We start from the raw sequence: 13845 nt of genomic DNA, 5'->3' as shown, positions 1-13845 counted from the left end.
AAATGACGGTCCTTTTGTTTGGGTTATTGCAGGCAATAAAAGATGAAGTTGGGTCGAACCCAACCATTATCGATCATTGAAATCTGTTTTGTACAGATGAGAAAGCAACATTAGCTACTCACCAACAGATGTCGCTGCTAAGCTTTAAGTTTAAGTTATTCACCAAGAGATGTCGGATTTTGAGCTAGTCCCTCATAGATGTCGTACAAGTCAAGTTTCTGCCATTTGCTCTTCTCTCACCTTGCCAAACTTCAAACAACTAACCATCCCTTCTCTACATTGTTACAGTGCTAAAGGATGAACCGGACGACCTGACTCATCTGGCTCCCACGGCAGGCGACGCGTGCATCCCGCTGGAAGAAACGGGTCCCTTTTTCAACGACGTCTTCGACGACTTTATGATCCCCGAGAGCTACACCTCACTGCTTCAGGACGAACTAAACTCGCTGGACAGTGCCGACCAGCGGCTCAGTATATCCGTGTCCTCGGTAGCCTCTCCGATCACGATCAACGGAACCACGATCAGTACGATCAGCCATCAAACCGCCAGCCATAGCTCCCTCTCGTCGTCATCCGCCTCGTCGATCACGTCCTGCTCGCCGTCGTCCTGCTCCGTGGCAAGCCCCTCGTCACTATCCTCGTCGTCGACCGCGACCAATGGGACCTCCTCCGGAACCAGCAGTTCGGGCATCGGCACATCCTCGACGACGTCCAACAGCTCCAATCACAACAACAACAGTCAGTCCAGTGGTGCCAGCAGCAATGATCCGTTCATCAACTACCGCGACGAGATCAGCGAAATCAGCCACTCACCGCATTTACTGTCACCCGGACTGTCAAAGGTAGGCATTTTCTTTGATTTGTGCTAGTCAGCGAGGTGTTTTGCTAGTCGTCAATAGGTGGCGCACCTTTCTCTTGCAAAATTGTCAAAAGCTTACGCTAGTTATCAACAGATGCGTCATTATCAAATCGGTGTCAACAGATGGCGCCTTAGTTCTTTGTGTCTCAAATTCAAATTTCCTACTCTAATTGCCGTTCAAGAGCCAAACGACATGCGACACCTAGTGTTGAGTAGCAGAACAGAGCGAAGAATGTCGATTGAAATTTCCGCCCTTTGAGGTTATGTATTCGAATTCTGTTTTGTTAAATTCCAGCGTTCAAAACAACTTTTGAGCAAAAATTTGAGCTGATACTTTGTTAACTTTTGATGCTCTATCATTTTAATCAATATTATTTTTTCAAAATTATTTTTTTTTTAAATTATGTTTTATTGCGTTAATTTAAAGAGGGCAAAGAGTTAACAATCGTACTACCTGAATTTTTTCTCAAAAGTTGTTCTATGAGCTGTAAATTCAATTTTAAGTTTGCATTCCTATGTAACCGAACAGCGAAAATCTGAATCGTCATTCTTCGATGCTTTGCGCCATCTGTCGGAATTTTTGAGCTTTTGATCGCGAATAAAAAATTTGCAGCAAAGCTAAAAGACACATGTCGCCACCTGTGAACAAATAGCGTAAACCTATGATTTTATGAAAAAATGTGTTTTTTCCTTCATAATCAACATTTTTATATGCCGGATTCGGATGAGAAAAATTATTTCCAACAATTTGGTGTACAACTTTCCATTATTTGTTTGATTTGTCTATGTGAAAACTGTAAATTTAGAAAAAGATAGTAATTTGGACTATTTGGCAAGAAAGTCTGTCAAAAATCAAAAAAAAAGTTGAATATACGTTAACAAATCTGTTATCAACTATATAATTGTTTATTTCATTGATATATACGGGAAACTCATTTTATCGTGTTCCAAAACATGTTTTTTAAAGAAAAAAGTCACAAATTTTTGCGCGCCCAAAAGTTGATGTTCATTATTTTAAAGCAAACAATTTTTCTCGTCTTTTGCAACCAGTTTCATTAAGATTGATGCAGGGAACCATGAGAAATAAGCGATTTTGTTCTTCAATCCAGCAGAAAGGAATACGATTTTTGGCAAATAACCTCATTTTGGCGCCACCTACATTTGAAACACAGGCGCGCTGCAAAACCTCAATAACCTTCTTGAAGTCACACTTCCAGGTTCAATCAATTCCAGCTTGTTGAGTCGATTTGAGTGAACCCTTCAGAACTCGCATAATGTCCTTTCGACACGCATTTTGGGTGTTTTGCCATTATTTAAGTTCTAATTTGATACCGGAGTTCTATCATCGGGCGCTACCTGTGTGATTTGCCCTCGTTGAGCTGCTTCCGTTCAACCGCATGGAAAGGGAGGACACCTTCTTTTGACTTCCCCTTGAAGTAATTTGCTCCAATTTGCAATACGTCGCTAACAGCGCTACTGCGAGCAACTAGTACAACCCTTTTGGTACCTTAATTTTAAGGGTTGCGAGGGTGTGTCCATACTGAGATAATTTGTTTTACACTATGGGGAGTGTCAATAGAAATTAGCTTAACCTAGTTTAACCAGGATAATTTGTTTTAGTTTTTGCCATTACGTAATTGGCTTTCTAAACGACGTTTGAAGTTCAACTGTAGCATCGCCCAGAGGTACACGAGGTCGGCTCGTACTACAATTAACGCCTCTAATACCAAGCTAAACACACCGCAAAGTGATTGTTTTTGTTCGCACTGACAGCAGCGTGCAAACCTGCACCCGATAAGCGAGATATCCTCGTGTCGGACTTAATTGCAGCCCAGTTTTCTTTATTTACTCTGTTTTTTTTTGCTCTCGCGGCTAGATGCAAACTGCACCGCTGATTAGAACTGTCAAGGTTCGCTCGCGTGGCCACGGGACGCAACGACACGTGAGTTTGTTGTCACTACGGGCACTTGACTTGATATCGGATGTATCGAAATATCGCCTTAAAATTGCGTTCAATTTCTTTCTCAATCAAAACATTTGCACAAACTAAAATCTAACCCAACATGCCATACTTCAATTTAGCGTGTAACTTGACAGCTAACAATTTTGACAACACAAATGTCAGAAATTTGACAGATTGAACCAGCTTTAACCAAAAGTGCAAAAACCTTTCATTCATAAATCCCCACCAGAGAAACCTGAAGTGGCTCACCCGGATTATACCAGGATTTCCTCCCGTATCGGTCACTCTGCGGCCGCGTGTGCCATAATTCACTCATCCGATAAGGCGAAAAACATGCTCACGTTTGCTAATTTTGGACACAAAGCGTCGTCGCGGCCCAACGACAGCCCAATTTAAGATTTACGATCATAGACTGGCGGACGCCGCCGGTCGCGATTTGACAGCTGTCTTATCAGCAGGGTGATACGACCAACGCACACTGACCTGGAATATTTGGTTGGGATAAGATAAGACAGTGTTTGTTTACAATTTAATGACCTTAAGATAACGGAGCAACTTCATTGATCAAAACAATCGGATTTGTCGTGTTTGGTGTTGCTTGGGAACACAAGCCAAACAACCCCGTCAGTTTGACAGCAGTGTTGCGATCCAAACGCAGTGACCTGTGTCTGGACCCCATTAGCGCACGACCCGGCCAATTATCTTGTCAGCGTGATTAATGATAACAGCGCCCTCAAGAATTGTCGGAGAGTGGCGAAACCTTCGAGAGCTGCAAATTCGTCAATCTTACCAGAACCAGCTCGCCAAACCCGCGGGGGTTGGCGCACTTCATGCGCGACCATTAGCCGCCAATTTACTCTAATTACATTTATTTAATTATGAAAATGAATATATTATCGTAAGAGGAGAAACACAACGAAACCTAACTGAAGTTGGGTGACAATTTCGGTTTTGCGTGTCCAAGCTACCGGTTCTCGACCCCGATCTGGATCGCTCCGGTGGTTATGTCTCCATCAATTTTAATTGATGTGGCCATAAAAATTAGAGATAATTATCGCATCTATCACAAACACGGTTGTTGCTGGCAGCACTGCAGCGCCCCCTTCGTTCTTTGATAACATTTGACGTTTGTGGTACAAAATGGCGGTCGGTCGCGTGGTCGCCGCGCTTGATTATGCAAATTGATGGGGGAGGGCCTCGATTTGTGGATCCGGTTGTCCGACCCCGAGGGCCACCGGACCTTGAAGGTGTCAAATCGTGCGCGGTTGCTTTGGTTGCCGAGTGAGAATTGGCCGCGTCGTGAATAATTAATCATCGGAAGTTTCGGCGGCGATTCAACAGGTTGTTTACAAATAGCTGAAGAGAAAGATGTTATGGTGTCAATTTGGAAGCTGTGTTGCTTGCGTTTCTGGACCCTTAACGGTGCACATCAACAGAGCTTTTTGCACCAGGATTTTGGATGCAAACATTTTAGTATCTTCAAAACTACGGGAACTATCGATATAATTTTTTATTCACGCATGGAGATGCGTGAATAAAAAATGATCTTAGCGGGTTGCAGACTGGATTTCGTCATGTATGTGTGATAATTGTCTAGCTCCGGCTGCTTAGAAATTGATTAGAGGGACTATCGATATAATTTTTTATTCAACCCCTAAAGTACTCTTTAGTAAGTTTGAGAATTTTGGTAAAAGAAAACAACAACGGTTGCTATGCACCCTTAATATAAATTTTTAAATTGATGTATTTCCGACAAAATCAAGTAAATTTAATTCTGTAAATAAACAGCTTCGAGAGACCAAGTTGGTACTTTCGGAATCAGTCAAAAAAAAAAATCCAGACTCACCATCAGTTTTATCGAAAAGCTAGAATAACTAAAAACTGCCAACACTGCTCAACTCCGGACCCACCCCAACTTCCCCAATTTTTCCCAGCTGGGAGTCTTCAGAGGGGGTCCCGAGCCCATTCAAGCTGATTGTATGTTAATGGTTCCCCCCACAGCCATATCACTTTTGCTTTTCCGTGTGCCACTGCCAGAGAGAGAGAGCTATTTTTACGATGTTCTTCCACCTGGTCTGGTCTGCCCAAAGTTTTCCCTTTCAACCGAGTTGTGGCTGCCAACTCGATAAGGAAAAACTTGGAGGGAAAAAAGTGAAAACTCATCACAAATGATGCCAATAAAGTCTGCCCGCCGGAATTGAATATTCCGCTCACGGAATGTAGGATAGTGGGCAACTTTCTCCGTTCTAGACAAGACCGGGGACCGGACAGGGACGTTGATTGCGTGTCTTTCGATCTTGATTATTTAATGCCCACCAAATTATAGCCCTTCTTCGTTCACATCTCGCTGACTGTTTAACTTTCCGTCTCGTGTCAATAATAATTCATGATTAAAAGATCATTAATCATCATCGTCTGGTCTTCTCCCTTTTGCAGAGCCCCGAGGGAAGCAGTATACCATCGCTGTGCAGTCCAAACGGTTCCGGTGGTTGTCCGGAGGATGAGCTTGCATTTATGACCCTCAACATGGACGACGATTTGGACCTGTCGATGCGCGCCCCGTACATATCGATGAGCGAAGTGGACGACCTGCCACTGCTCACGTCCGACGACCTGATGTGGGGAGCCGCCCCCGTTTCGATCGTCGAAGGCTCCTCGGTCAAGTATCACCTCAAGGACGAATTCGTCCATCAGCAGCAACAGGACACGACGACGGCCAAGTCACAGGTCACGACGGTCAATGTCATAGCCCATCGGGCAGACCAACAGCAACAGACCACCAATAGCAATACAAGCAATAACCACAATATCGAAAACAACTGCAATATCGGCAACAAAATCATCGACTGCAGTCTGGCAGCACTGCTGTGCGGCAACGTTATCAACATACAGACCTCGACGATCCAGCTGCAGCCGGCGTCACACCAACAGCAACAACAACAGCAGCAGCAAAATTGTAGCCGACAACAGATACTGATCCAGCAGACCCAAGATTCGATCATTGCCGCAGACGTGCAGCAACAACTGCAACAGCAGCAGCGGGAAATTTTGGGCGACAAAAAGATCAGTTTGGTGCACCACCCGATGGTGGTCATTTCGAATGGTTATAAAAACAGTAAGTTTAAAAGGAGACTTGCGAGGTGAAATGCGTGGAACATTCTAAATCCCTACCCCGAAAACCAAATTCACACGTCAGATTTTTATCGTTTGGAGCCACGGTAATTCGCTGTTGGTTTGCCACCGCAATTTGCGCACTTCACGCGCGGCTTTTGCTGTTCGTTTGCCCATGCAGTGTAGGAAAGATTGCATTTTTTAATTACACTCAGAAAGAATGTCAAGAAAATTCGCTGTTGGATTGCCATCGCAATTTGCGCACTACCCAGAACATCTTTGAAACATTTCATAAAACTCAGTAATTACATACTTCATTCCGCTGAGAATAAACATACACACACCGCGCTCCTCTCAGCAAATTAATTGATCTCGTGTCGAGATTTATTACTTGCGGCAGACCTAATTTCCTTTCTAACCAACTTTTCGACTCCCGTTGAAACCATCCACTCCAACCTTTGTTGCTCCAAAACGAGCGCGTCAAGTATCAGGAAACAAAAAACTTTCGGCTCCTTAATAAATTAGCACAAATTACCCAAGAGCCGACGCAAAATTAATCATCTCCTGCTCTACTCTCATCTTCAGTCGCCAATTGATTACCAAGTTTTTCCCGCCCCAGCAACGCTCGATGTGACAAACCCACCAGGAATTCTCGCTCGCTCGAAACAACAGTTTTTGACTGCGGGAAAGGGGAAATAAGCAACCTCGTGATCTGTGCCGAAACCACCCACGAGGAGGCGCGAGAATTAAAAACAACACCCTTCTTGCTCCTGCTAGTCAACTTTTCAGATAAAAGATCGTCGCCGTCGTCGGTGAACCGAATGATTATTATTGTCAGCTAGCGCGACCAGAATTCATCTCACACACAGAAAAAAAAACGTGAAAACGAAAGCGAGCGTTTTATGTTTTAATATGTATTGGCTAAAAATAGTCGCCCGATGCCCAAAATGTTCGATCCAAACGAGAAATGTTCTGAGCTCTGAAGAGGAGAGCGACGATGCGTCCACGTGATTCTGGCCTCCTCAACACTGTCCCGGCAAAAAAAAACAGTGATGGGAGTTTTCCGTTGAAATTTGAACCACGAGTGATGAGATATTTCTTGTTTGCTTTTTTTTTTTTTGCACCTCCTAATTTGTGATCAGAATGGAGTTGCACAGTGCGTTAGAAATTTTAAATTTTACATTTGGGAATTGGACGTTTGGTTTCCTCTGCAATTTGCACACTTTACACGCGACTTGTGCTACCAAGAGAGCTACAAAAATGTTGCTTGAAATGTGTGTTGAAATTCCATACATTTTAAATACACGTTGTTGGCAATCAACACGAAAATTTGAATGGATTTTCTCAAAGTTAATTTGGTTTGATATAAAATACTGAATATTCAGACATTCACATAGCGTTGTTTTATTCAATACTCAAATTTTAATATTTGATGATTGATTTATAAATTGATGTCAAACTACGCAAAATATAAGTATTAGCTGAACATAATTTTTTTTTTTTTCAAAAAAAAAACTTATTTTTGCCTTCAAATAAATGATTGAAGATAGCAGCCAATATTGGTAATGTAACAATTCACCTTTTTTGGATCGCTGAGCTCGAATTTGACTTCAAAAATATAAAAATATAAAAAAAAGAAGATTCGTGATTCGATTATCCGTAGTTTTTTGAAGAACGTCAAAGATCAAGATGCAGAACCTTATAAAAATTTGAGAATTTAAAATCTTCTGTTTTTATTATAAAAATTGCGGTATTTTGTGAATTTTTGAGAATCTCATATATTTCTTAAATTTTATTTGAGTATATTTCACCAATTCCATAACTTTAAAAAAATCATTACATTTTACCTCTTGCTCAAGCTGTGAAAATTTGTGTCTGTTTTTTTTTAATTTTACCAGATCCAAGATGGCGGCCAATATGGGCGTCGTTGAATGTTTTTAAACATTATTATTTGGCTATGTAACAGGCCAGTCAAAAAATCTTGTATGAAATTCAATATTTTGTGCAGAAGACTGTTTGAAAATGGCGATTTTTTGTAAAAGTTTGTGTACTTTGTAAATTGAGTTATTTAGTATACTTTTCCAAAACTATATATTTGTGAAAATAAATTTGAAATTTTATGTGGCAACCGTTCTGCAAACTATAAAAATAAGTTTTTTTAGTTATTTCTATATTAATCTTATCTAATCTAACCTAATCTAATCAGACCCTAGCGCAGCCAATCTTTCGAAGGGATCCTGGAGAGTGCCTTAGGTTAGATGACGCCTAGCACTCTTCTTGTCATTTATTAACATTTGTAGTGCGCCATTGCATTAGAATGCATTGAAACATCACAAGCGTTAAAGCGGCCAGGCCTACTGCGTAAAGCCGTATCGCAGAGATGACTCGTAATTGGGTTGAGTTTGAGCACTGAGTGTTCGAACAACTACACAATTCTGAATCGACAGGGGAGGAAGAAGCGTGGGGACACACCACCATACGATCCGAGATTTGGTTGTATTCGTTGAGAGCACCATAGGGGGATGGCGTCGCTATTTTTAGACCACATTTTCCACTTTTGCTCATCGAAACCGACTACTTTATCGACTTCATTTTGCTGGGCGAGATAGGACGCCGTCTATTTTTAGACGATGACTCAGCACTTTTACACTCTTGCGCTTAAAAAAACCAGGTGGCAGCACGATGTAACGCCACGTCCCTATGCTAAGAAGGTTTGGTACTCCGGGGCCCTCTGGGATGGGACATTGTATTTCCACGAATGCCCGGGACACTAATTGCCGTGGTTATAGCGCCACAACTCGCTCTCTGTAACAGTATTCCTAATTCCAGTCCAAGCTCACAAAGTCGTCATGGTCTAGTGGTTATCATTTTTGCTTACCAATCCAAAGGACGGAGGATCGAACCCCGCCTCGAGCGACTTTGATTTTTCGTTCACATTCATCATTTCGAATTTAATGTGTTCTTAACTTTCTCGTTGGGAGCAGATGGGCATCGAACCCAGAACCATTCGCTTACAAAGCCACGGCCGCTCCTTATTTATTTCTATATTAATCTTATCAATAAAAAATAGGGTCTGTTAATACCGCGATCCATAATTTGATCGTGGCAGAGCCACGAATATTTGCCATACGATTGCCTCTGCAATTTACGCACCTTAGGCTTGATTTGAGCGGCTAGTTTCACCATCCCTGTCCGCAGCCATCATCCCGTATATTTTTAGAGCTCCATGCATCTCAGCTGAAGCATCCATTTCACGTGTGTGTAGCTCTGTTCCACGCATTTTTCCCTCCCACAGTCCCCCAAAGTCCCCGACACCCGTCGGGTGATTGAACGAAACCGAAACGAAACCCATGATCGCATTTATTTATGAACTCCTCTTGACTCACTTTTAGGTTCACATGCAGCAACTCCCAACACGATCGAGGCATGGGCGATGGGAAATGAGCTGCTGCTGAATGGCGTGAGCCAGAACAACTCATCAACGACGACAGCGTCAACGACGAGCACCTCGTCCAACTCAACCTCAACCGGAAGCAAGCTGAACGTGATCGTGTCGAAGAAGAGTGCCAGCGGAAGCAGTAGCGGTAGCAGTTCTACAAAGCGTTCGTTGGCGTCTTCCGAGACCGATGGCACCAGTAAACGGGTCAAATCTAGTGGTTCCGGCGCGGTTCAGCACTCCTCGTCGACGACGTCCTCGCCGCAGCTGTTGCAGCAGCTGATGGCGCCGTCGCCGGTGCCGGCCAAGGCCAAAGCCAAGTCCAAGCTGGACCAGTCGGATCGGTGGCCCACCGGAGCAGCGGGAGTGGGTGCGGGCAAGCAGGCCGACCAGGTGTCCAACTCGGTTCTGATGAACCTGCTCGTGAGCGGATGTGACGTAAGTGCAGGTTACCGGTGCTTTCCCCGGCACAGCAAAGCGGCCAAGGCCTAGCAGCAGCAAACGTTGGTCCCGGCGAAGCTTCATCTCGTGCGCGTCGTCAATCATCACCATCAGCATCCGCAAGGGAGGAAGACCGGTCAGCTTTCCCCAATGTTAAGGTCACAATATTCGTAGATTCGCGTGTAGACGGAGCAGGCAGAGAGCTAAGAAGAGTACCATCATGTCTAATTAGGTGTAAAGAGAGAGACAAAACCATTACTGTGATAGTTGTTATAATTATAGTTTTAACTCGTTGAAGCAAAAAGTCATCATCATCATTATATTGTTAGTGTCGTTAAGCAAATTATTTTAGCCACTCACACACACAAACACAATCACACACAGACACACTCACACACTATTAAGTATGTTATGTTTTGTTTTAAACTCGTTAAAGCTGAACCTCTTATTTTAGTACGTGTGTAAGTATCGAGAGAGCGAGACAATTATTATTATTGGGCAAACTGCGAAACAAACAAACAAAAAAACTGCGAAATCACACACTTTTTTCTCAAAAATAAACATTGTTGACGTATAAAAAAAACAAAGCAGCTCGCACTGCACTCGTATCGTTTTTATTTATTTTTCCCTCAAACAACCAAAAAAAAACGCCTTCTTTGATCATTATTTCTAAACTTCTGGAGAAAAACAACACGACTCAAAAAAAACACAAAAATTGCATTCTTTTGCTTTCGGTTGGCGCCTCACGGCGCGAGAATCTGGTGTACAAAATTAAATTCTAGAAAGAACTAAACGACGACTAAAAAAACAAGCAAACTTAAAACATCTCGTCATTGTGTAAGAACAAACAAAAAAAACAAAACGGACAGCAGCTAAGCGTGCGTTACGCGACCACGTGGCACTTGCTGGCCGTTGAGCCCCCCGAAGGTACAAAGCAAAACTTATTAACATGCAAAGTAAGAGAACAAAAAATACTAAATTATTATTGAAACATCATTCGCGCGATGATTTGTACAAAATCGAGTCGTAAAAAAAGTTAAGGTGACGAAGTTAAAGTGGTTAAAAATAAAAAGTAACTTCTAACAACCTGCTACTACTACTGACAAACTACTAGGTACTGGTACTAACTATCACCAAAGCTACTCGTAGTCGCGATGAACAAACTTTCAACCCTTCTCAAGTTTCACCTCTTCGGGATGATTAAGACCGACTCGATGAGCTGGCTGCGTTATTTGACCCTCTCCCCTTAATTGCTAATCTAAACGATGACAAGTTTTCGAGCTTGCGTTCATATTTCGAGCTTCTGCGCGGGAAGGTTTATTGTTTGGGTGCTGGAAATTTACTGAAAAAATAATGTTTCGATTGAATAAAAAACCAGGCGTCTCCATCTTCTTGTTGATATGACATGGAGTCGCTAGATACTTAAAACTAAAAAAGAACAGTTAATGTTTATTTACTCTTTTTCTTGATGTCTCAGGATATCCAGTCCCTCACGAAGTTTGAAATGTCGCCCAATGGGATTCCTGAAATGTTACTTTAATTAAACTGATCGAATACTTTCTAAACTTCAATTTGAAACAAACAAAAGTGGTCACAAACTGAATTGGAGACATTTTTACAAAGTTTAAAGTTCAAAACGACCCATATACGAATGTAACCCTTTGTTGTGGACGCTGAAGAATGATATTTCATCCAAAATTGGCATTTCTCAAGCATTTCTGTTTAAAATCTAATCTCTAAATAATTCAAAATACTAATATGTTTAAAAAAAAGAATATCAATTTCAATTTCCAAAATCAATTCGCTATAGAAAGTTTTTATATTCATTTTTTAAAGTGGATAAAGGGAAATTCTCCACAGTCTCTGTTTGACACATCTCTGGAGTAACATTTGAAAGGGGCGCTACGACATTGCTCTTACGGACTTTCATTACCCGCGTTTAAATGGGACGAAAGAACGTAAGGGCCATGTCGTACCGTCCCTTTCAAATGTTGCTCTAGATGTTATGTAACTAGAAAGAAGAAACAAATCAGCATTTCTCCCAAGACTTTTTATATAGTTAATTGAAAGAAACATTGTGTTTAATTTTGCTATGAACAAATAACAGAAATAGTACACACAAAGTTTTATCCAAATGATGAAATCTTGATTAAATTTTCAAAAGGTCCTATCTAGAAAAGTTTGCTAATTCTTGGGAGGAATGCTCATTTGTTTCAAATTTGGTGTTACATAAAATGTATCAAACAAAAACTGTAGAGAATTGGGTACTAAAGCCCTATGTCAATTTTTATGTACAACGGTAAAAAACACGATTAAAAACCATTTCTGATCACTTTTTTTCATTTTAACGCAAAAAAAAAATATTTTCAAGACAACATTTTTTTGATGGGTCAACTATGGTCTCCTTGGAACGAGCTGTCAAGTAGGAACTGTTCTGTCAAGAAGGAACGCGAGGTTAATTTTTCTAAATTGATTTAAAAATCCATTTTAAACTATTTGTGGTCGTACAAAGGGTCATTGTACTCAGAAAAATAAGCTTTATTGCTGTAAACAATAATATCAACAATATTTTAGGACCCAATTTCCCTTGTTTATTTAAAAAGAGGAACATGAACACCTTCTATAGCGAATTGATTATCCGCTAATTCCAACGTATTCGAATTTAAAAGCACTCAAACGTCAAAACCAGCTGTCAACCTGATGTTGACATTTTAACCTCATTGTTTGACGATATCCGAACACTTAGTTTTGAGCTTTTGACAGCTGTCAGTCGTTCTAATGAGCGAATTCGGATTCACTCATTCGAATGCACTTACATACGAATTTGCGAATCCATTCTGCATTGTTGAGGGCAATGCAAGTTACATTCTAAAAAAATATTTTTTTTATCGCCTTCTCACACAATAACATTAATTTCGAAAGTTCTCATTTTTGGACATGTTTAAGATGATAAGACTGCCATCTTCCGAGGTGTGCCACATTTGGTTAAAATTCATTTGGCAGTGATGCCAATTTAAAAAACATAATTTTAGAATATTGTGAAAAAAAACCTTTTAAATGTTAAATTAAATTTTGTGCGCCGTTTCCAAGTAAATGCCTCTAAAAATACATGCACAGCAATTTTCTGGAATGGTGAAACTTGTTTATGACTTCTTGAAAATAAACAAACTTTTTTTCAGGGGCTACTTGCACTATTTACTTGAATTTGAAAAAAAATCTCGAAAGAACTTTTCGATTACAAATTTTGTTATTGATCTATGGCCTTTTTCACACAGGCTTCAAAAGATTGGCAACACTGCCAAATTCATTTTGACCAATATTTTCACATCTGACAGTTTTGTCAATTTGACGTTTTTAAATTTGGAAATGAAGCTAGTTGAGCACTATAAAAATAACTCATTTCTGAGTTATATAAAAATATTAGTTTTTCTTCTCAAGATTCATATTTTATGCATTTTTTTAATTCGATTTATTACACCGATCGGATTAACATTTCTTTTTTTTTATTTTGCGTAAATTTTTTGAATTTGAACATTTCCAGTAAAACCATTAACAATGAACCTGCTCACCTCCTTTCAAATCCAATGAAATACGACCCTTCCTGCAAGACACCTACGTAGACAAAACTCTCCTAACAAAGGCATATAATCAAAACAAATAAGCTACAAAAACTACTCATCGATAGCGTGAATTCGACATCGTCATCGCGTGCGCGTTTTATCGTCATCATTCATTCTTACATGTGAAGAGAGAAAAAGATATCGTACACATATTTAAGGTTTATATTTACCTCAAACAAATAAGATAAAAGAATCAATTACGATGACTTCGTTTGCCGAAAAGTGGTTAAGATACCTAAAAGGTGCACGCTAATTAAGGAAAGGAGTAAAGGGAAAAGTTGCAATCGAAACAAAAAAAAAGCAAGCCGAAATTGAACAAGTAAAGTCGTTTTAGAAGACAGCATTTGCGACGTTCAAATAATTCAAAAAATATTCAGGGAAGACAACCGCGCGCGCCTACACAGCCAGACAGAAC

At 40.8% G+C, this 13845-nt stretch overlaps 1 protein-coding gene across 1 annotated transcript in view; it reads left to right on the top strand.

Annotated features, from left to right (window-relative positions):
* Window positions 1–13845, top strand: part of LOC6035230 (protein similar) — a 186812-nt gene that overhangs the window by 159978 nt on the left and 12989 nt on the right. The window contains exons 8-10 of the mRNA XM_038248399.1: window positions 289–842; window positions 5259–5937; window positions 9326–9807. Of these exons, the coding sequence (XP_038104327.1) occupies window positions 289–842; window positions 5259–5937; window positions 9326–9807 (1715 nt within the window). The remainder of the gene's footprint in view (window positions 1–288; window positions 843–5258; window positions 5938–9325; window positions 9808–13845) is intronic.

The sequence above is a fragment of the Culex quinquefasciatus genome, chromosome 1, assembly GCF_015732765.1.
Source record: "Culex quinquefasciatus strain JHB chromosome 1, VPISU_Cqui_1.0_pri_paternal, whole genome shotgun sequence".
NCBI lineage: Eukaryota > Metazoa > Arthropoda > Insecta > Diptera > Culicidae > Culex > Culex quinquefasciatus.
This window is presented reverse-complemented; position numbering and strand designations above follow the sequence as displayed.